This window comes from Crotalus tigris, unplaced genomic scaffold (genome assembly GCF_016545835.1).
Source record: "Crotalus tigris isolate CLP2741 ecotype Arizona unplaced genomic scaffold, ASM1654583v1 scf7180000019120.420415, whole genome shotgun sequence".
NCBI classification, from domain to species: Eukaryota; Metazoa; Chordata; class Lepidosauria; order Squamata; family Viperidae; genus Crotalus; species Crotalus tigris.
In genome coordinates, this window is record NW_024097386.1 from 235,929 (window position 1) to 258,582 (window position 22,654).

The 22,654-nt window shown below is 38.9% G+C and overlaps 1 protein-coding gene across 1 annotated transcript in view; it reads left to right on the forward strand.

Annotated features, from left to right (window-relative positions):
- Positions 1-14,080: 14,080 nt before the first annotated feature.
- The window catches only part of PTGFRN (prostaglandin F2 receptor inhibitor), a 112,698-nt gene continuing 104,124 nt past the window's right edge, over positions 14,081-22,654 (forward strand). The window contains exon 1 of the mRNA XM_039359770.1: positions 14,081-14,429. Within this exon, the coding sequence (XP_039215704.1) occupies positions 14,375-14,429 (55 nt within the window). The 5' untranslated portion in view covers positions 14,081-14,374. The remainder of the gene's footprint in view (positions 14,430-22,654) is intronic.

Consider the following 22,654-nt stretch of genomic DNA (forward strand, 5'->3'; position numbering starts at 1 on the left):
TGCTAAATCATAAACAGATTATTATGATTACAGACTGTAATGGCTAGATATAGAGAACATGTTAAATTTAATCCAAACCAAGGACATTATTTTTCAGGGAGATGTGCGAACCACTCATAATATCAGCTTGAGAGTCTTTGCTTGAATCCCCTGCTGAGTTGGGAGGAATGATTTCTGGCACATTTGTTTCAAAATAGTATTGATATTTCAGGTTTGTACCACAATGAAGTAGATTGTTCAGAAGGAAAGTATTTGCATTGTTGTTATATATGGTATTATGCAGAAGACTCATTCAAGTGTGTGAAATGTATATTATACTGACACATTTCTTGGGTTCATAATGTATGCACCTACATTTTGATCATGACTGCTAACATATGATAACATATGTTTCTCATATTAAGAAAGAAATTTGCTGGATGTTAAGATGGGGCAGAAATTGTCTCCTCTATTGAAAAGAAGTTCACTAAAGAATATATGTACCTCCCAGAAACTGCTGTGATGCCTGCAAAAATTTCCATGGCCCTGCATCAATAGCTTATTGGTGTTTCTGCTCCTGAAAGATCCAGAAATGGATGATTCAGAGCCACTTCTTCCCTTGATAAGTTCCTGGATTGAACTCTTTAACAACTCTATATTTCTCCCAGAATCAACTGGGGGAGTGCTTTTTTTTAAATGTGAAAATGAGATTCTTGAAAACAATGAAGTGGTCTGTAGTGTTGTTTCACTCTCCCTTTTCAGCGAAGACCAAATCTCTTGGCAACATTTTTTTTTACTAAGCAAATTGGATGCTCTGAAACATCAACGTCATACAGTGTGTCCATCTAGTTAGTAACACATGGCAAATATGTAGGTCACTTGGTGATAAAATTTGGGGAAGTTGTTTTGTCTTCAATGAAGCAAAGTCCTTTTGAAACTTCATCCTTCTAGGAGACTGGGATTGATTCAAACTGATCAAGGGACCAAGAGATAGAAATATTCTGTTTGAACTTCACTTCTTGCTACAGATATTACAGATATTTCAAACTCTTCGTCATGAAATGAAGAACATGCTTTATATAGACATTTTAAAAAGTCCCCATTAGTTTTGCTAATCTGGCAAGTGGTCTTTCTGCAGCTGACAAACTCCTGTAGAGCATCTCAGAAAATTCAAGAAAAAAGAAAAATAGGCAGTTAAAATAGCTCAATGTTCAATATTCTTCCACCAGGCGTAACAATTTATTTCGAAATTAGCATCCATTCTGATCAGTATAAATCTTTTTAATTAAGCAGATAATAGTATGTTGCTCTCTCTGTGTGTATATATCTACCTTACATTTCTAGAGCACTATAATCTGTCTGACTCTCAGCAGTTTTGCAACAATGCATGAAATACAAATTAGAATAATATAAATTTAAAAATCCACAGCAAAAATGTATGAAGCTAACAAATTAAATAAGTATTCCTGCAACATATTATCAACATAAATTCATGACTGATAATAGTTAAAATAAATAGCATGTATCATTCACCATTTGCTCTTTACAAAAGTTCTATTTTTAAGTTTCTGGAAAAATACCAATGTAGGTGTAAGTTAAATCTCTAAAGGGAGGTTGTTTCACCAATTTGGTCCTTCCACTAAAAAAAAAAAAAAAAAAAAAGATTTTTTTGTGTCTTAACCATTTAACCATCTCACTTTATGAAAGTTAGTAACCAAAAGCACTTTTTCCCAAAATACAATTCGGCAGGTTGATTCCCATTGGAAAATGTGTACCTGAAGGTACTTAGGTGCCAAGCTTTAAGAAGCTTTATAGATTAAAATCAGCACTTTGAACTGCACCCAGAAGCCAATAGAAAACCAGTAATGGGCCAGTAGGACTGGTGTAATCTGCTCACAGATATCTAGGTTAATACGTTGCAGCATGTTCTATTAATCAACACTTCTGAGCAGTCCCATATATATTATTTATTTCAATAGTACAAATAAGTATTGATGAAATTTTGCCTCTTTTCATATGCAACAATATGCATTGTCCCCTGCCACTATACATAGGTTGACCTTTCTTCCATGCTATGTTTTGCTACATAATGTTTTTGTTTCTTACCATCTGAGCCTCTCTGTACATGAACAATTCAGCTGACTTATTGGATACATGCATCTTTATTTCATAATGTAAGCTATCTATATAGTTCCTCAATAATACACTGGATGGGTATAATCACTTGACTCCATTGATTAGATAAGCACATCTACAAGATGTGATGTTTTCATAATCGGCCAATTCCAGACAAAGCAAATCCTAGAAAATCACATTCTTTTACATCAATGCCAAGGCAGCTTTCTCCTGAATAGTTCAGCAAAGTATGTTTGAATATTTCTTGTGTAAAAGCCAAACTTTAATATATAACGTTTAACTTTCTGGTATGCTATCTGATATGCTTTTTCCCCCTATGCGATTACTTAGGTCAGAACTACAGAAAGAAAGATTTAAGTAACATTATTTCCAAAATGTAAAATATAAAGGAAACTAGAATATACAAGCAGCTCCACATTCCTTTCAAAGTATTCTTATTCATTGGAATCTTGTAGCAATCAGTGACACAGAATAAAACAGAAATGTGGCAACCACACTCAGCCACACCTACATACAAAGGTAAAGGGAAATAAAAAGAAGAGTGATAAATACAAAATTATAGAGTTGAAAGGGGAAAGCCATCTGATTCAACTTCCTGATCCATGTAGAAAATCCCAAACTAGAACATTTCTAATAGATGATCCCACTAGCTTTCCCTTGATGCAGAGAAAGACAGCTCCTCTTTCCTGTATGGTAGTGGTTCTCAATCTTCCTAATGCCGCGAGGGCAAAGACCAACCCCATGAATGGCCATCCTGGCTCATGCCCGCGCAAAGCAGCAACTCCGATCTAGACCGGGGTGGGGTTTCAACAGAAAGGAGGCGAGTGAGTGAACAACACCTTGGATGCACCAGCCTGTCTTCTGCTGCCCACAGCAGTCCCCCTCCCTCGCAAGCCACTATTCATTTTAGTAGCTGCAGATCCGATTTTGCCAACCAAAAATAAAAATACCCGGGGATTGGGGGGGCCGCGGGGGAGAGAGAGAGAGGTACCAAGTCTGCACCTTGCTCTAAGAATGCGCTTTCCAGTTTTTTTAAAAAAGCTAAGATTTAAAAAAAAATACAATCCAAAAGCGCTATTTAAAAAAGCAATTGCACCGAATGCATAAAGATGAGCTGGCGGAAAGAAAAGATAATCGCCGGCGCTTTTATTCACAGACACCAGATTTCCCCCCCCCCAGATCATAAAATGTCCATTCCTCCCTCCAAAAGGGAGGGAATCAAAATACAAAAGGAACCCACCCCCACAGCAAAGCCCTCCGGCATGCTGATTCCACAGCTAGCAACCCTTCCTTTCCTCCCTCCCTCCTTCTTCCTCCTCCTGCCTCACCCCCCAACTCCCCGCCAGCCCGTCTCCCCTCTTCCACCGAGGCGTGAGCTACTGCACGCAAGCGCGATCTGGAGAAGCTCTGCTGGCTTACAGATTCCCTGGGAAGATACGTCACGGACGCCAATGTTTGGGCCGTGGCTTCTGATTGGTGAAAAGGCTGGGAGAAGGCAGGCTGAGTTGTTGGCTCTTGCTAGCTCTACCTGAAAGGCTGGGAGTTGCTCCTTTGATGCTTTAAGTCTTAATATTCTCTGTGTTGTTTTTATCCACCTGGAGACGTATAGAGGAGCGGTGTCTCGGTTCCTAAGACCATCGGAAATATATGTTTTCCAATGGTCTTAGGCGACCCCTGTGAAAGGGTTGTTCGACCCCCAAAGGGGTCGTGACCCACAGGTTGAGAACTGCTGCTGTATGGTAACTGGCTCTATTGTTAAAATGCTTTTTATCAACAATAAGTTTGTTTAGTGCTCAACTGAAATTGACCGTCTTGTAACTGAAGGCTATTACATTTAGCTCTGACCTGTGGGCAAGTGGGAGAAAAGGAGGTTCCTAGATGAAATTTTTCATGTGTGATATAAACTGTGTCTCATTCATGGAAATGTACAGGTATTTTACCATCTTTTATTATCAGAAGAAAAAAGCACAGGAAGGAAAATACAGACAGCAGAGAAGTGTTGCGGTTATCCAAGAACCAAAGCATTTACAGGTAATCCTCAACTTATGAACACAATTAAACCCAACATTTCTGTTGCTAAGTGAGGCATTTGTTAAGTGAGTTTTGCCTCATTTTATGACCTTTCCTGCCACAATGACTGCAGTTGTTAAGGTAGCAACACGATTGTTAAGTGAATGTGGCTTCACTTAATTTTGCTTGTCAGAAGGTTACAAAAGATGATCACATGACCCTGGGACACTGCAACTGACACTGAGTCAGTTGCCAAGTGACTGAAGTTTCATCATGTGACCATCACTTTTTTCAGTGCCATTCTATCTTTGAATGGTCACTAAACGGTTGTACTGTAAGTCAAGGATTACCTGTATTTCAAATCATTAAAAGTGATTTTATCCTTTTAAAATTAAAGTTAGCATTTTTCTGATTAAAAAAAATGGCATATGAAATACTAGCTTTGTTTTAGGAAGGAATTACTGGGCCATTTTTGAATAAAAAGATGTAACGACCATATGGAAAATTGTGGTGCATGAAAATTGAGTCCATATTCAAATTAGTTGGGTTCTTTCCGTTTCATGGTTAATATTCCGTTTTCTCAGGGCAACTATAGTAAAATGTAGTCTGGAGTCGCAGGAGAAAGGAAATACTTCTAAGAGGGCCAAGAAGTAGTGGAGCTTGGCAAGTCTGGTAGGCAAGAAGAAGGGTAAGACAGCTCCTTCCCCAGCAGTTCACAGTTTATATCTATAATTATGTAGCTCAGTGTTTCCCAAACTTGACAATTTTAAGGCATGAGGACTTCAACTCCCAGAATTCCACAGCCAGCAACGCTGGCTGTGGAATTCTGGGAGTTAAAGTCCACATGCCTTAAAATTGTCAAGTTTGGGAAACACTGATGTAGCTAGATAGTTGCTTTAGGCTGGCAACTTTCTGTCTGTAAATGAACAACAATAAAGAAGCTACTCAGATGTAACTCCACATGTCGTTCTTGATTCTTGAGGCCTGACAATAATCTTGCCAGTCAAAAGGATATAGTTTTGCTATATAAGGAGGTGGCTGTCTTAGCCCTCTTCCTGTCCACAAGACATTTCAAAATCCTGAAGTTCAAATATGGCTTTTTAGCCTCATGCCTCGACATGCATATTTTCTAATGAGGCAGACCAAGACAGGAAGATCATTTAATTACAATTTCTTATAATATTCTGATAAAAGGGATTCCTTTCATTCAAAGAGGGAACCCAGATTTTTAGCTTACATTTCATTTCATAACTAAGACATCAAAGAAAATGCAAGAGAAAAGGTGATTGGACAGGACAAAAGAAACTTCCCCTTTCCATGGGAAATCAGTTACATGTTACATATTTGCATCCCATAATAACACACATATTCATTAAAATGAAGTCTGACAACAGAAGGGATTTAAATTTTAAGATGTTAATAAGGAAAAATAAGGAGTTCATGAGACAAACCAGATGCCAATTAGTGCTAACAAGCTTTCTCTTATCAGGAGAATTCTCTAGTCATTATAACTTATCTTTTCAGTTTAGAAATGTTAGAAGCTATCAATAAATCAATCAATCAACCAACCAATCAATCAATCCATACAGCAATAGGATAAAATGTTTTCCTACATTCTAGTCTGTAATGGTTCGATAAACCCTTTTCACCATTTAAAAGAGAGAAAAATAAGTCAAATTAAAATAAAAAGTAACTAGGTTAGTTAACAAATATAACAATATACCAAAGTCCATGTTATGTGACTCTCAGTTTGTTGCTCTTCACCTTGTGGGAAGTAGCCCCTCTCTCCTGGACTCCAGACTCCATTCCCCCAAAGCAAACCTTCATGTGACATAGTTCATTTGTGTAATAAATACCTACTGCTCTGTAGTCTTATCATAAACTTCAAATACAAATACTCTCATTTAAATGTATTTATTCATTTATTTATTGGCATATTGTTCTGAGATATATATGACACAACTAATTATCCTAGTGCAGAAAGTGAGATCTTTCTTTGAGCCAGCTAGTTCAGAGATACATTAGAAGAAATGTAACAAAGCAAATCTGTAGAAAAAAATAAAATAAAAACAAGATAATTCCAGCTATTGTATAGGAATTGGATCCTTCCCATTGAACCACACAATTTATCGCATATGCATTCTGTACCTCATAAATAAATAAATAGTCTTTTAAAAATAGGAAAATGTTATTTGATTACTTTAAAGCAGCAGAAGATGCCCCCTTTGACATTAATCTGACATCTTGGATAAAAGCCTAAATTGCTACAAAATGGAAATTGTGAGAAGAGATGCCTAAATCAACTGGTCTATCAGTCCATCAAAGTTAAAGTAAGAATACAGTAAACAATATGTAAATGGAGGATCTAAGCATATAAAGATGAGCAATCGTTACAAAGAAACACCAGCCTCTTCACTAGTTATCTGCATGATCTGTGAAGCAGCTGCTGATTTGAGCATCTTCCTTTAAATAAAGTGTGTTTGGTGGTGGTGGTGGGAATAAGCTTGATTTTTTACTGCTCAGCACATATCATTAACTCTTTTATAAAACTGTATACATCACTAGTACTACCGTGTTTCTCCAAAAATAAGAACGGGTATTTTTTTTTTTGCCTCCAAAAGAGGCACGAGGTCTTATTTTTGGGTTAGGCCTTACCTCACCTCCGGCACAGATAGCCCCAACCAGCCAGTCCACTTCTTATGGGGCCAAAGTTCTGCAGTTCCATTCGGGCCTGCATTTTGCAGTCAGGCCTTTCCAGAAGGCCTAAGCAGCCAAGCTTCTGAGGTCTTGCGGAACTGAGCTACGGATTGAATCCATAGCTCGGTTCTTGGCTGCACAGGCCTTCCAGAAAGCCCTGTGACTGAGAAATGCAGGCAAGGAGAGGTCTGGCTGCAAGGTAAGTGGGTGCGGGATGGGTGGGACACCTCCACCCCCGCTTGATTTTTAGGGGTGCCTTGCCCCAAAACTAGGGCTTCTTTTTGGGATAGGGCTTATACTAGGCCAGTGGTGGCAAATCTATGGCACGGGTGCCAGAGGTGGCACTCAGAGCCCTCTCTGTAGGCACATGTGCCGTTGCCCCAGCCTTGCCTCCCTGAGACCCCCCTCACCAGCAGGCCCCTGGAGGAGAGTCGCTCCCGAGTGTGGCCCACGTGGAGCAGCACAGCCAAGGACATGGCAGCCAGGCAGCATAGACAAGACTCTGCCCTCATGCCCCATCGTGCACACTTGATGCTGTGCAGCACAGGCAGAGGGCATGGCCGCCATGGTGCTGCTGGGCTGCCTGGGCAATCTGTGGTGGGCCCTGGAGGCGGTGAGTGGCCTTGCGGGCAGGCGGGGCAGGGGGTGGAGCGGGGTGGGGCCAGTTTTTGGGCACTCAGTCTCTAAAAGGTTCGCCATCACTGTATTAGACCAACCCTCCAAAATCAAGCTAGGGCTTATTGTTGATGTAGGCCTTACTTTCAGGGAAACACGGTATTTCAGAGTTCCTTTTCAAACTTTGCTCTAAAAAAATTACACTAAATACATTTTTCTAAGATGTGGCAGTGCACAAAGAAGGAATGTACCCAGTTCCATGAAGGAATAGGTAACATTTATTTTATTTTCATTCTAATGTAAACGTACTTGATTTACATTTCTCAAATTAATAAAGAAACCAAAACAAACCTATTCTTAGACATTTCTTTTACAAATTTTGTGATGTGATTCCAAAGTCTAAAAGTATATGTAAAATGTGCATATTCTTGTAAATAACCTAAAAATGCATTATATAGAAGAAAAGTGCTTGCAATAATAGAGAAAACTCTTGTTATTTTATACCTTAAGCGATTTGTGTCCCTAAACTGATACAAATGTTTACATAGGTTTAAAAACAAACTGAAAACTGATGATAAAAGATAAATAAATTAAAACTGAAATATTAGAAACTTAGAAAATATTGAAAGATTAATGCATCCTTAACTTCTTCTGAAATCGGTAGGAACAGCAGTATAAGAATTTTTTTGTCTACCTTCAGCTGTTTCTTTTAATGAAAGAAGACAGGTGTGCACTTCAGGTCTGGAACACTATGGATATCTTTTTCAAAAAAGGTATCAGGAAATGGCTAGAAGGAAATCATTTGTAGTATTGAACAAACAATTGCACAAGAATTCGAGCAAACATTCATGCAGGATTATAATAGGTAGGATGTATATAATTTTCCATTCTCATATTTGCATAAGACATTGTAATGTGTTTTATCATTGAAGAATTAGAATTGAAGGCTAAACTAGACTTGACTATTTCCTGGTACTAATACAAGCTTTATTTCTTTTTAAGATTTATGGTTCTGATTCATGCACCTGGTTATTTTAACTTTTCAGTAGAAGTCACAAAGATATAAGAACATTAGTAACTTCTAAAAAGAAGTTTGGAATTCTCTTAGTTTGGAATTCTCTGCCAAGAAAGGCTAAATTAGATTCTTGTTTTTAACCTTGTTTTGTTTTTAATTTGGTTGCAAAATTGAAACTATTTGTATTTTAGTAGTTTTTTAATATCGTTTTTAATCGCATTTTGATTTTTTTTTTAAAAAAAACTTTATTACTATCTGCTTTAATCATAATTTAATACCAGAAAAGTGGAATACAGGGGTTAAGAATGTCCTCAGGAAGAGTGAAGGTTGTGGTTTTACCCCTTAATCAAAGTGCTGTTTCTGCATTATATGAGTGTAACACATGTAGTTAAGGAAAGGAGTCCCCAAGGAGTTTATTCCACTAGTAGCTGCTGACTATTGGGGGGGGGGGGAAGCACATACCATATATTAAAAAAGGATAGATTTTCCACCCATGTGGTGGTGTCTACTCTTGACTTTTTGGTCAACTGGCCCTTCCATGTACACTGCTGAGTAATCTTTTTCAGACCAAGAGATGCATTTGGCCTTTAAATGGTACTTGAGGCGATAGATTAGGATTCCCCCATTTTAAAGTATAGTGGGGCCCTAAATTTGGAATATATTCAATTTATCCTAAATTGTCCTAAGGACACTATGTTGGAGAAAGCCAAGCTAGAACATGTAATTTAGAACTGACCTAACAGTTTTTAGCACACAGATTGAGACAAGCCTTTAACCCTGACTGTATCATGCCTCCCTACTAGGTAGAATGTATGTGGTTCCATTTATATCTTCTTCCTATCAAAAGCTTATTTAACTCCTATTCATTATCAGCATGTTATACTATACTACTTTAGCCATAACCTTCTATGCTAATACACATAATTCATTGAAATCCAGAACCTTGATAGCCTTCTATTTATTTCATACATAAAGAGTACCTGCTTATGTATTTTAAGAGATTGGAAATTGGAAGCATAACTGAAGGACACGAACCAGTCTCTCTTATTTTCCTTAGCATCCCTTATTTGGCAATTGCCTAAATAGGTTTCTAGTGATTATGTAAACTTGATAGTTGATAGCAAGGGTGGAAGAATACATACTACAGATGAACAATAGGCTGTTGTGAAAAATAGGCCAATGCAAGTTACAGGTATTTTTCCTTAGTTACAATCTCTTCTATTTCACTCTTCTCTTTTTCCCACTTCTCTTTCTGCATATCTAATTTCCCCTTCCCACCCAGTTTGAAAAGTAATTGTCTAAGCCATTAGGCACCAATGAAGAATGAGCCTCTCTTTCTCTTCCCCATGTGTAAAGTCCAACATAAAGGTAAGTTTTAAGGCAAGCATAATACAGGAGGACTGGCAGTAGAATGACAATGGCAATTCAACAGTATATGTGCGCAACCAATTACTTCTCTTTGATGGCAAAACAAATAGGATCACTAGTCAGTCTGGTTCTGGTTGCTTAAGTCTCTTATGAATCATTTATCATTGGGATTGTAACAGGTAGGACATGTATAGACATTTACAATAATTAAAAACATTAGTCTTGAAATGAAAGGGCGCTCTTGTAAAAGACAAGGTAAATAAGCCCCTTTCTTTTTTAAAAAACAAAACCCACAATAAAAGGTATATTTACTTATTTATCTTCACTGTATTAACTATGTGCATATTTGTGTATTCAAATGACCAAAAATATTTGTGGCTCTTCTATGTGGAGAGCTAATGTTCCTGAGCAAATGACAGTGTGTGACTATTTCTTCTGTTGGCTTCCTGTTTGATTGGTGAAAAGCTGAAAGATGGAGAAAAACGTAATTCAAAATTACCCAAAGGAGTTTTCTTCCTCTACTTTGGTGGGGGACATCTATCTGAGTGATCTTTGCACTGAGGTGAAGAAACTTCAACAATAGATGTCTTCAATTCCAGTAAAATGATGGAGGGGAGTGCATGCTTTGCAACTACATCTTGTGTTTGCAATGGGTATACTAAATAAGGTAGACAAGAACATTTCCTTCCTTTCTCCTTTTTGATTTTAGGAATCTCAGGCTGTGTGGCAAACCACTGGGCACTACTTGGAAGATGTAGTAGTCTGGGATTACCAAAACAAATGGACTTGAAAGCAAGAAACTTTGCCTTGGAGATGTAACTGTGAAATATTTCAGGGCTCATTGTCTGTAAAATCCCATGAATGAGATTACAAAACATTTTTGGAAATTATTAGCATCTCTTTACTTATGAATACTTTTATACTGCTTTAGACAATTAGGTACATGTAATTCAAGACACGTAAGTTGTAAGTTAAAAATTTCTGTCTCAATGTATTTCAATGTCAACCTTGTAAGAGACACAGAAAACAAAATTTTGCACTTTTCTACATTGTAGCCTTAAACTGTTATGCCTAACCCAGTGGTAAACAAAGATGACTTAAGAAAACAATTTCTATATTTTCATCTTCTCACCTGCTTTGGACACAGTACAGCTAGATATCCTATCTCAGTAATGTTTTTCATGCCTCAGAATGGTAGATTTTCCTTCTGGACTAATTAAATAGAAAGAAAACTTGGAGTAGAAGATGAAGTGGTAAAACTCTTATCAATTACATTTTCTTATAAACAAAACAAAATCCACTACTTCATTCTTCCATCTCTAATTTTGTTAAAACAAATGAAAGTAGATCTTTTCACTGTTTCATCAATGAATTTGGACCTTTACCTCCCCAAATAGCAAAGACAGATCCATAATTGTTTCATTAGTTATGTTGTAAATAAAAAAAAAAAGTCCACCTTTCACTGTTCTACTGGGGAACTTGTCACCAAAAAGTGATCAAAACGGTGGGAAGGAGAAAATCCTGCCACAATGCACCGCAACCAATTTGACAAAAGATGTTTGTATACAACAAAATGAAGCATACGTTGGACAGCAACATTTGATCTTTAGTCAGGAAACATTACTTTGGAAGTGCAGCAGGGAAAGGCCGTTGGAGGTTGCCTTCCCAGAGGGCTGGGAGAAAATAGAGGATAATGTCAAGTGTTCCTGCTTCAAGAAATGGTCAGTGGCCCATGCTTGTACTAGGGCAAGCTGGTCATGCAGATCAATCATTAGCTGCAAAACCTCTCAGTGATATAACTCAACAGCTTTATGGGAGAAACGCATAAAAAGGAGATCCATTAAACATTAACAAATTTATTAGCATTTAAACTTGGATTACATATCCATCTCCATTTATTTATTACAAGTACATCCTACTTTCTAATCACTTAAAATAATCCCCCAAACAGATTAAAGTTAAAAACAGCAAGTTGGTGAAACATTTAAATATTGTTTAAAAATATTTTAGCTTTTATTTTCTAAAATGGCATTGAAGAAGAAACAAAGAAGTGAAAAGAATTGGAAATTGAGTAAAAGTTGGTGAAAGCTGCGAAATGTATATTGGAAATGAAGCATTGCTGTTAGGCTGCAAGTCAAAGAATCAGTGGAAGAGAAGTATGGAGTAAGAGTAAAGCATATACGGTATATGAAAAAAAAGTCATGACTGGGAGCTGCCACACATATCAAGATTTCTGTGCTGCAGAAGTTCATATGGCCAGGCATGTTGTAACTGGTAGGGAATCTGAGGATCTTGAATTTATGTGACCTGCAGCATCTCTCCACCTAAAAGCTACAGGTGGTCTAGAATGCATCAGTTATCACTTCACACTTGTGTGAAACTACTATTGCAAGAGCTGAACTAGTAACCAATAATATCTATATGCAGATCAAGGCTTTGGTTGACACCTTTTAAAGCCTTACATGGCTGACGTCCACATGACTCAAGTCCTGGTTATCACTGGATGTCACTCACAATAATATCTGTTCATTCAATAAAATATGGAAAAAGTTCCTTTTGGGTCCCTATGTGAAGGAGTATTGCCATTAGAAGTCAGGAAGGTAGGCCTCCCTCCTCCAAAGAACATTGTTTCTAAAATCATACTAGAACTAACACTGTTAAGATTTAGGAAAGCTCTAAAGCAGGGGTGTCAAGTTGCATCATGCAGAGGCTAAGCCTACCTCAGCTCAGGCAATGCAAAAAAAGTCACGATACATTGTGACACATCATGTGAGTTTGACACCCATGCTCTAAAGACTTGGCTAATCCAGAATGCCTTTGGGGCTGATAGGGTTGAAATTGCTCCTGCAGTGAAGTTACCAGTTGTATCAACTTCTTCTTTGTTGTTCCTTGGCACAATATGGTAGGAGAGAATGTTATTCTGTTTGTTGTTTTAACTTTTTTCAGTGAATACTAGAAGTGTAAGCTGATTAGAATCAACATATAGGTGACATGTAAGCTTAAATACTTTCAAGGCATGGAAAAGAAAATGCAGGAATAAATGTCTTCACATTGTTTTGTTTCACTACCTGTGTAATCGAACTAAGCTGAAAGTGTATTAAATAGGAAGCACAAAAATGCTGATCATTTCATTATTCTCATCACTGTAATTCAGGATGTCAACTCTTGACTCCTAAAGCAATATTTTCACCCTTTGAATTAGTTTTCTTATCTACCACCTTTCCCCAGAGTCATCTTCTCTTAAAAAAAGAATCCTTTCTCTGACGGAGAGTAAAATTCACACCTCACAAAACTATAAACATTATGTTCAAATGCTGGGGTAACACATAGATCTCTCTAAATTAAAACTAATCAAGCTACATCTTAGTGAGAATCTCACTCAGCAGTTTACATATCAGTGTAAACCAGCATCAATTGAAAGGGAAGCTCCTTGAGTTCAAGAGGAACTCTTCTTTACTCAAGAGGAAATAATATACATATTTACTTATGAACGATCAATGACAGGACTAAACTGCGGCTCAGAACATGGCAAGATCCGAAAACGCAGCTGCTGTTTGGACTAAATTCCTTCCCGTGCTTACCTGAGACTAAACCTGGTGGAAGCAAAGGGATCTACTTCCCGAATAAATATCCAGTCCTCCCTTTACAACCTTTTGTGTCAAGAGCGTTTGTTCTCGAGATTCCCTTCCTCTCACCACGGTTTTCGAAAGCGGGGGGTAAAGCCCACGTGCGGCCGGGCTCTCAGCACCCGCGTTCTTTGATTCAGCTCCCGATTTCTTTGGCTTGAAAGTCGCTCGGAATGCGGGCAATCCTTTTTTCTCCCCTCCTTTCTCATTCACTCTGGGAACTGGGGCGGGGACAGGCGGAGGCGAGGCCGGGGTGTGTGTGTGTGTCTCCATCCCCGTCTTTGCCCGACTATCACTTTCCCGCCGTGGAGTTGGAGGCGCTGGGTTTCCCTTTAGGGCGGGTCCCCGTGCCGAAAAAAGGGAGGGGAGGGCGGGGTCCGCTCAATGGCATTGGCTCGCGCGCCAAGCCTAGGTTTCCTTGTAACCCGAGCCTTAATCGATCGATGGCTTTCCTCAGCCCGGCCGAGGCGACGCGCGGACTCTGTGGAACACGCTGTCGGAGGAGAAGCGGCGGCTGCCTGAAGGAGTGTCAGCGCTTCACCTTCTTCCTCCTCCTCCCCTTTAAGTGGTGGGGGCCGGGCTGGCCTCCCCTCGGCACCTGTGGGAGGGGGAGCGGGGCGGGGGCAGGGAAAGTTTGGGTCTGTGGTTGGCTGCGCGGCCGGACTTAGGCGGCGGCGGCGGCGGGGGAGAAAAAGCGGGCGGCTCCCGCCCTCTCTTGCTCGCGCCTCCCGGTTCCCAGGACAATCCAGAGCCGGCGGGGAACGAGCGGCGGCTGTTGGCTGCTCCTCGGATTGGATTGGATTGGCCCCTCCTGGCCGAGGCTTCACTTGACTGAAGCGAGGAAGCTCATTAACTGGCCGCTTTGGGGGTTCCGGCTGGCTTTCGGCGCGCTTCCTCGGGTCTCCGCTCCCAAGCTGGACGCGGCGGTATGGGGCACCGTGCAGAGAAGGCGCCCCTTTCCCTGCTCCTCTTACTGTTGGCGGGTGAGTCTTGGGCAGGGAAGAAAAGTGGCTGCGGAAAGGGATAATGCCTTTATGCGTTGGGGCGGGAGGGAGAGATTTTAGTGGGTGTGAGAGAAATGCTGTTGCAAGCAAGAGGGTGACGGTGTGGAGCCCCAAATAAACTAATTTCTCTGCTTCCATTAAGCCGATACAGGTATTCTGTCGAGACGTGTGCGGTGCCCCAAAAAAGGGGAGGGGGAAATTAGTGTCGGGCTTGCTCGCGAGCCATATTGTCTTTGATAGGAGTCTCTCTCTTTAATCCCTACTGGGATCAAATAAGTCATGACTTCGTAGTGGGCAGAGCACACTTCACGCTCAGATTCCCGGTTTTTTTTCTTTTTTGTGATCCACAGTTTTTTTTTTTTAAGGAATCGCCCCTACACACCTTAAGTCTCGTGCATTTGGGACACATGGTTTTTCTAACCGGAGAATGTAGGAAAATCTTAAGGAAAAAAAAATGTGCTAAGTGCCATTATCATCCTTCTTTTACTCTGAATTTAAAAATCGTGTCTAGATCTTTGATTTGTGTGTGTTGAAAGAGAGGCCTTTGTTTTCTTAATCTTTATTTCTCAACTGTCATAGAGGTAGATAATCTATAGAATTCTTCAGATAGTTCATTATCCCTAATTTTCTCTCCACTCCCCTCATTAGCAATGAATTAAAAACATTTACCTTGAGTTTTCACATTTCAGTAAAACAGTAAATGCGGATATTTGCAGCTGCTCCTTTAAGAGGGTAATGCATGTAATTATTGTGAACTTTCCAGTTGAAAGATTTTTAGGGGAGGGGGAAGGAATATTTTCTTATCTGTTCATGCTGTGTTTTGGTAGTGTCTCCCCAGTAATCACTTCATAGTTCATTTTATGATGATGTCAGAGTTCACTTATGGAGCAGTGAACTTATTTGCATTATGTGTATCTTGCTAGAATTCTAGCATCAGAGGTGCTCCAACACTAATTTTAGGTTTGTTAATTTATGTTTTCTCTGTTATGTTCTAATTAATGAATGGCACCTCTAAAGATGTAGGCTCTGGGAAGAACTGTCTTGGTGCGGATTCCAGTGCTAGACAAGAAAGGTGTGTAATATTTTGGCCTTTAGTACAGTTTAAAATTAGAAATATGTATAAGAGACCAAACAAACCTAGATATGCAATATGTACAAAGGAATTTTGAAGTACAGTTAAAATTAGAAATATGTATAAGAGACCAAACAAACCTAGATATGCAATATGTACAAAGGAATTTTGAAGTACAGTTAAAATTAGAAATATGTATAAGAGACCAAACAAACCTAGATATGCAATATGTACAAAGGAATTTTGAAGTAGTCAATTGGTTAATTGTAACATCTGGAGAATTATTTCAGAACTGTCATGAAGCAGTAATGTGTCAGTTAGAATTGAATATTACAAGAGTGTTTTCATTTTTAAAGCTACAGAGTGCAGAAGAATTTTATTGGATTAAACTTAATTGGAATTTATGCCTGGGGTATAAGGGAGGATAGATTTTATTAAATATTATATCATTATCTTTGGAGAATGATAAACCTTGGTTTGAAGGAAACATCAGCTATCTGAATAAAGACTTTGGACTTTACTCCTAAAGAACATAAAGGCTCATTGCTTGGTGAATCAGTCTAGTTGATTTGCATCAATTTATATGTAAGTTATTACAACTTACATATTAAATATCTTATGTAATTTACATAAACGTGGATTTCATGGACAGATTTAATGGCATTCTTTCCTTCCATATGGTTTATTAAATTGAGGTGTTAGTAGACTTCAATTTTCATCGGTTCTTACCAAATAATTTCATTTACTAGATACTGGATTTCAGGAATGGCCATATTTTATGTTCCTGTAGTTCTTTATTTTGGAGGTGATTAAATAATTCCATAGAGATATTTAGTGAAGCCCATTGGTAATGATCATTAAATCAGGAGTTATTGTCCTTCAGTAGCAAACCCTCCCTAAACTGCACGTAAGAACAGATTTGGACTGCAATTTCTATATTAGCCCTGAAGGCAAGACTCCAGTTTTTGAAGCCCAAAGGTTTCATGCTGTATTTATCTTTCTGCATTGTTGATAATGTTGCCTAATTTATTGATTATCTGGCTTGTCTCCAGTATTAGAAAATGGGAGGGAACAGGTAACCAGCAAGTTATGAAAAAATTCTATTGTGTTCCAACAATTATAGTACCACAATACTTATTCTTAAATTGTCTATAAAGAAAATGGTGTATTGCCACCATCACGAGTGGAGTCTGAAAAAATAAATTTCAACACAACCGTAATGATATTGCATAGAAGTTGCACACATGGGAAGTGAGGTGAGGGAAAAAGGAAGAGAGCAAGTGACAAAATATATGTCAAGATGCAAAAGTATTTCCATGCTTGTAACAGATATTGGAATGTAAGTACATACTAGTAGACTTTGCATAATGATGATATCTTCCATGCCTTCAGTTTGATATAATCTTTTTTTCTGCAGATGCTTGGGGAGGATGGTTTCTTAAAAAGGCCCTTAGTTTTATTTGTTTGGGAGAGTTGTTTTCCAGTCAATGTGGACTACTGGTAGATGCCTGAACTAATCCCTGCAAGATTTTCTAAAGTAGCTTGTCACTGCCTCCTTCATAGGGATGAGAGAAAGTGACTGGCCCATCTGTCTTCATGCCTAAGGCAGGATTGAACTTCATGTTCTCCCAGTTTCTAGCTTAGTGCCTTAAACCACAGGATGTAAACCAGTGGTTCTCAACCTTTTTAATGCCGCGACCCCAACCGGTCATAAGTCAAGGACTACTCAACCGGTCGTAAGTCGAGGACTACTCAATTGGTGCAGCACTGTTTGCAGAATGGGACTTTTGGCAGGCTCAGCAGGGCAGAGACAGCCTGGACAATTCCTATTGGCTTTTGAAAGCCAATAGAATTAGACTCTATTCAAGAGAGTCTATTCTATTGGCTTTCAAAAGCCAATAGAATAAAAGGGAGTAGCACAGCTAAGGAAAAGGGGGAAAAAAATGGCGGACTGCATTGTTTGGCGACCCCCGTGAAATGGTCGTTCGACCCCAAATGGGGTCCCAACCCACAGGTTGAGAACCACTGATGTAAACGATAAGCAGGCTTGTTTTTACATTTTACATTTCTCTCATCTTTCCATCTTTAAATAATGTTAAAATATAAACCTTGGAAAAAGCAAGTCAGTAAATAGTTGCTTCCCCTTATGTGCTGTGGATTGTGAATTTAAAGGGACACAAGTATTGCATATAACTAGGGACACAAGTATTGCATATAATGTACCTATAAAAACAATTAAGGAAATTGATATTCAGTGAAATGTTTGACTAATTTATATCATACAGAGAGGCATGGTGCACTGTGACATGTGTTATGTGATTAGAAATGTACCAGTTATATATTTATCAAGTATATTAGAAAGTGTGATACTGTTTCACAGTAAAACAAATAGAGGCACTTGCCTTAAGAAATCACTTTCTGTGACTGCACATATGGTGTTAAACCCCATAGGTAAATGCTTCACTATCCTTCACCCTTTAATAGCAACATAGAATGTTTCTGCAAGCTGTTTGTGATCAGTCTGTAACCTGAGCAAATGTCAAGCTCTCCAGTTCTAATTAAGATAAATAGATAATTTAATTTAAAAACCTGCTGCTTTCTTTGGTGGGAAAAGCTTGAGGGAAGGAGGTGAGTCATGTTATACCTCTGTAAGAAAACTCACAGTAAACTTGTAAAATCTCCAGGTAATCAATATTACTCTTCCATACTTCAAAGGCCCTTCTTTTTCTGCCTAATCTTCAGTTTTTGGCTAGCATTAGGGAATCTTTCAGAGACTTCATTTCATGTTCATTGTTCTTTGCCATTGCTTGCATTTCCAGCTGTTTGATTTCTTTGATACTACAACAGTTAGTAATTTGAATCAAGGTTTAATTCAAATCCTGCCGTTAAAGGCTTCCAGTAATTAGTTACTTGTCTGCTTGTAATCATGAACCTTATGAAGCAGTGTCCTTTACAATGCAATTATAGTTAGACAACAAAAATGAGAGCATAAAGGGGTTTGTTCATTAGATATCCTATTTAGCAGATAAAAGAAATGTGCAAAAATAAATATGGGGAAACCCAGCTTGTCCAAATGGTAAGGAAGAGAATAGGTTTGAGTTTTGTTTTCTTCTGTTCTGGAAATGTATATGAATTGGACTAAATTAAGAAAAAAAAAACCCAGACATTTTTGGGTTCAGCAGAGTACAAAAAGAGAACTGAGTGTAACCAAGATGATTCTTGATTGAGAAAAATTCTGCTCTAAGGAATTATTACAATATTTTGGGCTTTTAGAATGAGGATGAAGGTATGCATTGTGAGATCTAGTAGAGGCATAGAAAATATGCATATATGTGAAAAATATTACTAGTTTTTGTTTCTTCTGTTGTAATATAATTCTGGGTCATTCATTGAAGCTAAACGTGGGGAAATTTAAGGCCAATGAAAGGATGTACTTTACATAGCAACCACACTTGTTTAGCCAAGTTCTGGTTTGGTTCCTTTTCTTTCTAGTTCCAATACTAGATGTTTTACCAAATATAATAATATAAAGTCAGGTTTGTCTATAAAACTGTTATGTTTCATGTTTAAGTATACACCTGAGGGAGATTGTCTGAAGCAAGACAGTGGAGTTATTTTTGTTTGTCTTAAAGATCATGGTATTTGTTGTTTTTATCTAGTTGCTTTTATCTAGCATATACGTGTTGCCTGTGCATGCTTTTCTGAGGATCAACAGTTTCCATTTTATAAAATGGGCATTTGCGGGATAGACAGTTTAGCATTTGGAAGTTAGATCCCCTCTTCAAACTATGCTCATGAAGCAGCTGGGTAAGAAGACTGATGCCAGGAAGTAAAGTGAAAGTGGCCTCAGGACCAGGATGCTTCTCTGCAGCACTTTTTAAAGTTGCTTTTGTTTTCTAAATCTGTGAGTTGGGGAGTTTATGTGAAGTTCTGGAAACTATACTTCTACTTCTAAACTTTGAGATTATATATAATTATGTGCAATTATATAGACAGGTTTAGACAACCCTAGTCAATTTCTATATTTTAACAAATCACTAGGTGAACAGGGGTTTACACCCTGCATTATGATACAAAAACATGAAAGGTACAGAAATATGAACATCCTTCAGCCAGACTTTTATATTTCCTCCTCTGGAGAAATAGCTTTCAAACATTTCCTGTAGCCAGCTAAATGCCTTTTCTATTCTTGCTTTTGAATTTTACCTCATTGTTCCTTGCAAAACTCTTCTAGCTCAGCAGTGCTCCTACAAAGGAGCTGTTACAAGTACTGATTTAAGGGGGGGGGGGTTTCACCCATTTCTATACCTCTCATATTCACTCCTGAATTTGTCAACAGCTGAACATCAGTTCAAATTTGCACAAAGATGGTATGTTTAGTTTGTAGTACCATGTAGAGGTTGTGTCAGCTTTTATTCACTTAGGAATTCATACAGCTGCATTATTTACTCAAAGCAAGTTGCATTTAGCCTGCAGTCTTTGTGGCCATGCTTACAATGAAAGCATCTGAGAATCTTTGAAGAGATATTGTAACTTCTCCTTGCATGATTAAAATGCAGATCACATCTGTTAGTATTTGGCATGCTATGTGAAATCTACTCATTTTAATGCCTCAGGAGAGAAATTATGTTCTTTATTTTCATGGTATGTGAATTTGAACTAGACTGATCCTATGAACCTTGTTGTAGATTCATGTTATGAAATTATTTGGGAATATGCAATATACCCTATTTGAACTTTTGTTTTTTTTATTTTTCATTAGTTGTATGATCTATAACATAAAATGTTCATCAACACTATCTTAATAAAGTGTGGCAAACAGTATATGTTTTTCCATATTTTTTTAAATAGTCAAGTCTGTTTTATTTTAAAGATAAAGGTTTTCTCCTATCCAGTCATATCCAACTCTAGAGGGCAGTGCTCATCTCTGTTTCTTAGCCAAGGGAGCCAGTGTTGTCTGAAGACACTTCCATGGTCAGGTGTAGGCAACCTTGGCTCTTTTATGGCTCTTTGACTTCAACTCCCAGAATGGCTGGCTCAGGAATTCTGGGAGTTGAAGTCCACGAGTCATAAAAGAGCCAAGGTTGCCTATCCCTGACCATGGTCATGTGGCAAGCATGACTATACTTCAAGATGCATGGACTATACTTCAAGATAGTAGTAGTAGTAAAGTTGGAAGGGACCTTGGAGGTCATCTAGTCCAACCCCCTGCTCAGGCAGGAAACCCTACACCATTTCAGACAAATGGCTGTCCAGTCTCTTCTTAAAAACTTCCAGTGTTGGAGCATTACTGCTTCTGGAGGCAAGCTGTTCCACTGATTAATTGTTCTCACTGTCAGGAAGTTTCTCCTTAGTTCTAGGTTGCTTCTCTCCTTGATTAGTTTCCACCCGTTGCTTCTTGTCCTGCCTTCAAGTGCTTTGGAAAATAGCTTAATTCCCTCTTCTTTATGGCAGCCCCTGAGATATTGGAATACTGCTATCATGTCCCCCCTTGTCCTTCTCTTCGTTAAACTAGACATACCCAATTCTCGCAACCGTTCCTTATATTTTTTAGCCTCCAGTCCCCTAATCATCTTTGTTGCTCTTCTCTGTACTCTTTCTAGAGTCTCAACATCTTTTTTACATCGTGGTGACCAAAACTGGATGCAGTATTCCAAGTGTGGCCTTACCAAGGCATTGTAGAGTGGTATTAATACTTCACGTGATCTTGATTCTATCCCTCTGTTAATGCAGCCTAGCAATGTGTTGGCCTTTTTTGCAACTGCAGCACACTGCTGGCTCATATTTAGGTGATTGTCTACTAGGACTCCAAGGTCCCTCTCACAGTTACTATTATTGAGCATGGTGCCACCTATGCTATACTTGTGCATTTGGTTTTTCTTGCCTAAATGTAGAACCTTGCTTTTTTCACCATTGAATTTCATTTTGTTAGTTAATGCCCAGTGTTCAAGACTGTCCAGATCCTTCTGTATCTTAAGCCTGTCTTCTGGACTGTTGGCTATTCCTGCCAGCTTGGTGTCATCTGCAAATTTGATGAGTTCCCCATCTATCCCTTGATCCAAATCGTTGATGAAGATGTTGAGCACTGGGCCAAGAACAGAGCCCTGGAGCACCCCACTACACACTTCCCTCCATATAGATGCAGTTCCATTGAGGACCACTCGCTGAGTACGGCCGGTCAGCCAGCTACGGATCCATCTGGTGGTGATTCTGTCTATCCCACATTTTTCTATCTTATCAAGTAGTAGGTTGTGATCTACTTTATCAAATGCCTTACTGAAGTCCAAGTAAATTATGTCCACAGCATTCCTCTGATCCACTAATTTTGTCACTGGGTCAAAGAATGCAATAAGATTTGTCTGGCATGATCTATTTTTGACAAACCCATTTTGGCTTTTAGTAATGACTTTGTTTGCCTCTAGGTGTTCGTTGATTCGTTGTTTGATTATCTTTTCCAGGATCTTCCCAGGTATTGAGGTCAGGCTGATAGGTCTGTAATTTCCTGGATCCATTTTTTTTCCTTTTTTGAGGATGGGAACTACATCAGCTCTTTTCCAGTCCTCTGGAATGCATGTTACCTTCCCACTGAAGTACTTATTTATATACTTGCATCTGCATGCTTTCAAACTGCTAAGTGGGCAAGAGCTGGGGCAATTAATGGGCACTCATCCCATCATTTGGCTTTCAGGTCTTGAACCCAGCACCAGTTGACAAGCTCAGCATCTTTAACCACTGATTCATTGTACCCCCAGCTTTACTTGAGTGTTTAGCACAGTGGTTCTCAACCTGTGGGTCGGGACCCCATTTGGGGTCAAACGACCATTTCACGGGGGTCGCCAAACAATGCAGTCCGCCATTTTTTCCCCCTTTTCCTTAGCTGTGCTACTCCCTTTTATTCTATTGGCTTTTGAAAGCCAATAGAATAGACTCTCTTGAATAGAGTCTAATTCTATTGGCTTTCAAAAGCCAGTAGGAATTATCCAGGCTGTCTCTGCCCTGCTGAGCCTGTCAAAAGTCCCATTCTGCAAATGGTGCTGCACCAGTTGAGTAGTCCTCGACTTACAACCGGTTGAGTAGTCCTCGACTTACGACCGGTTGAGGGTCGCGGCATTAAAAAGGTTGAGAACCACTG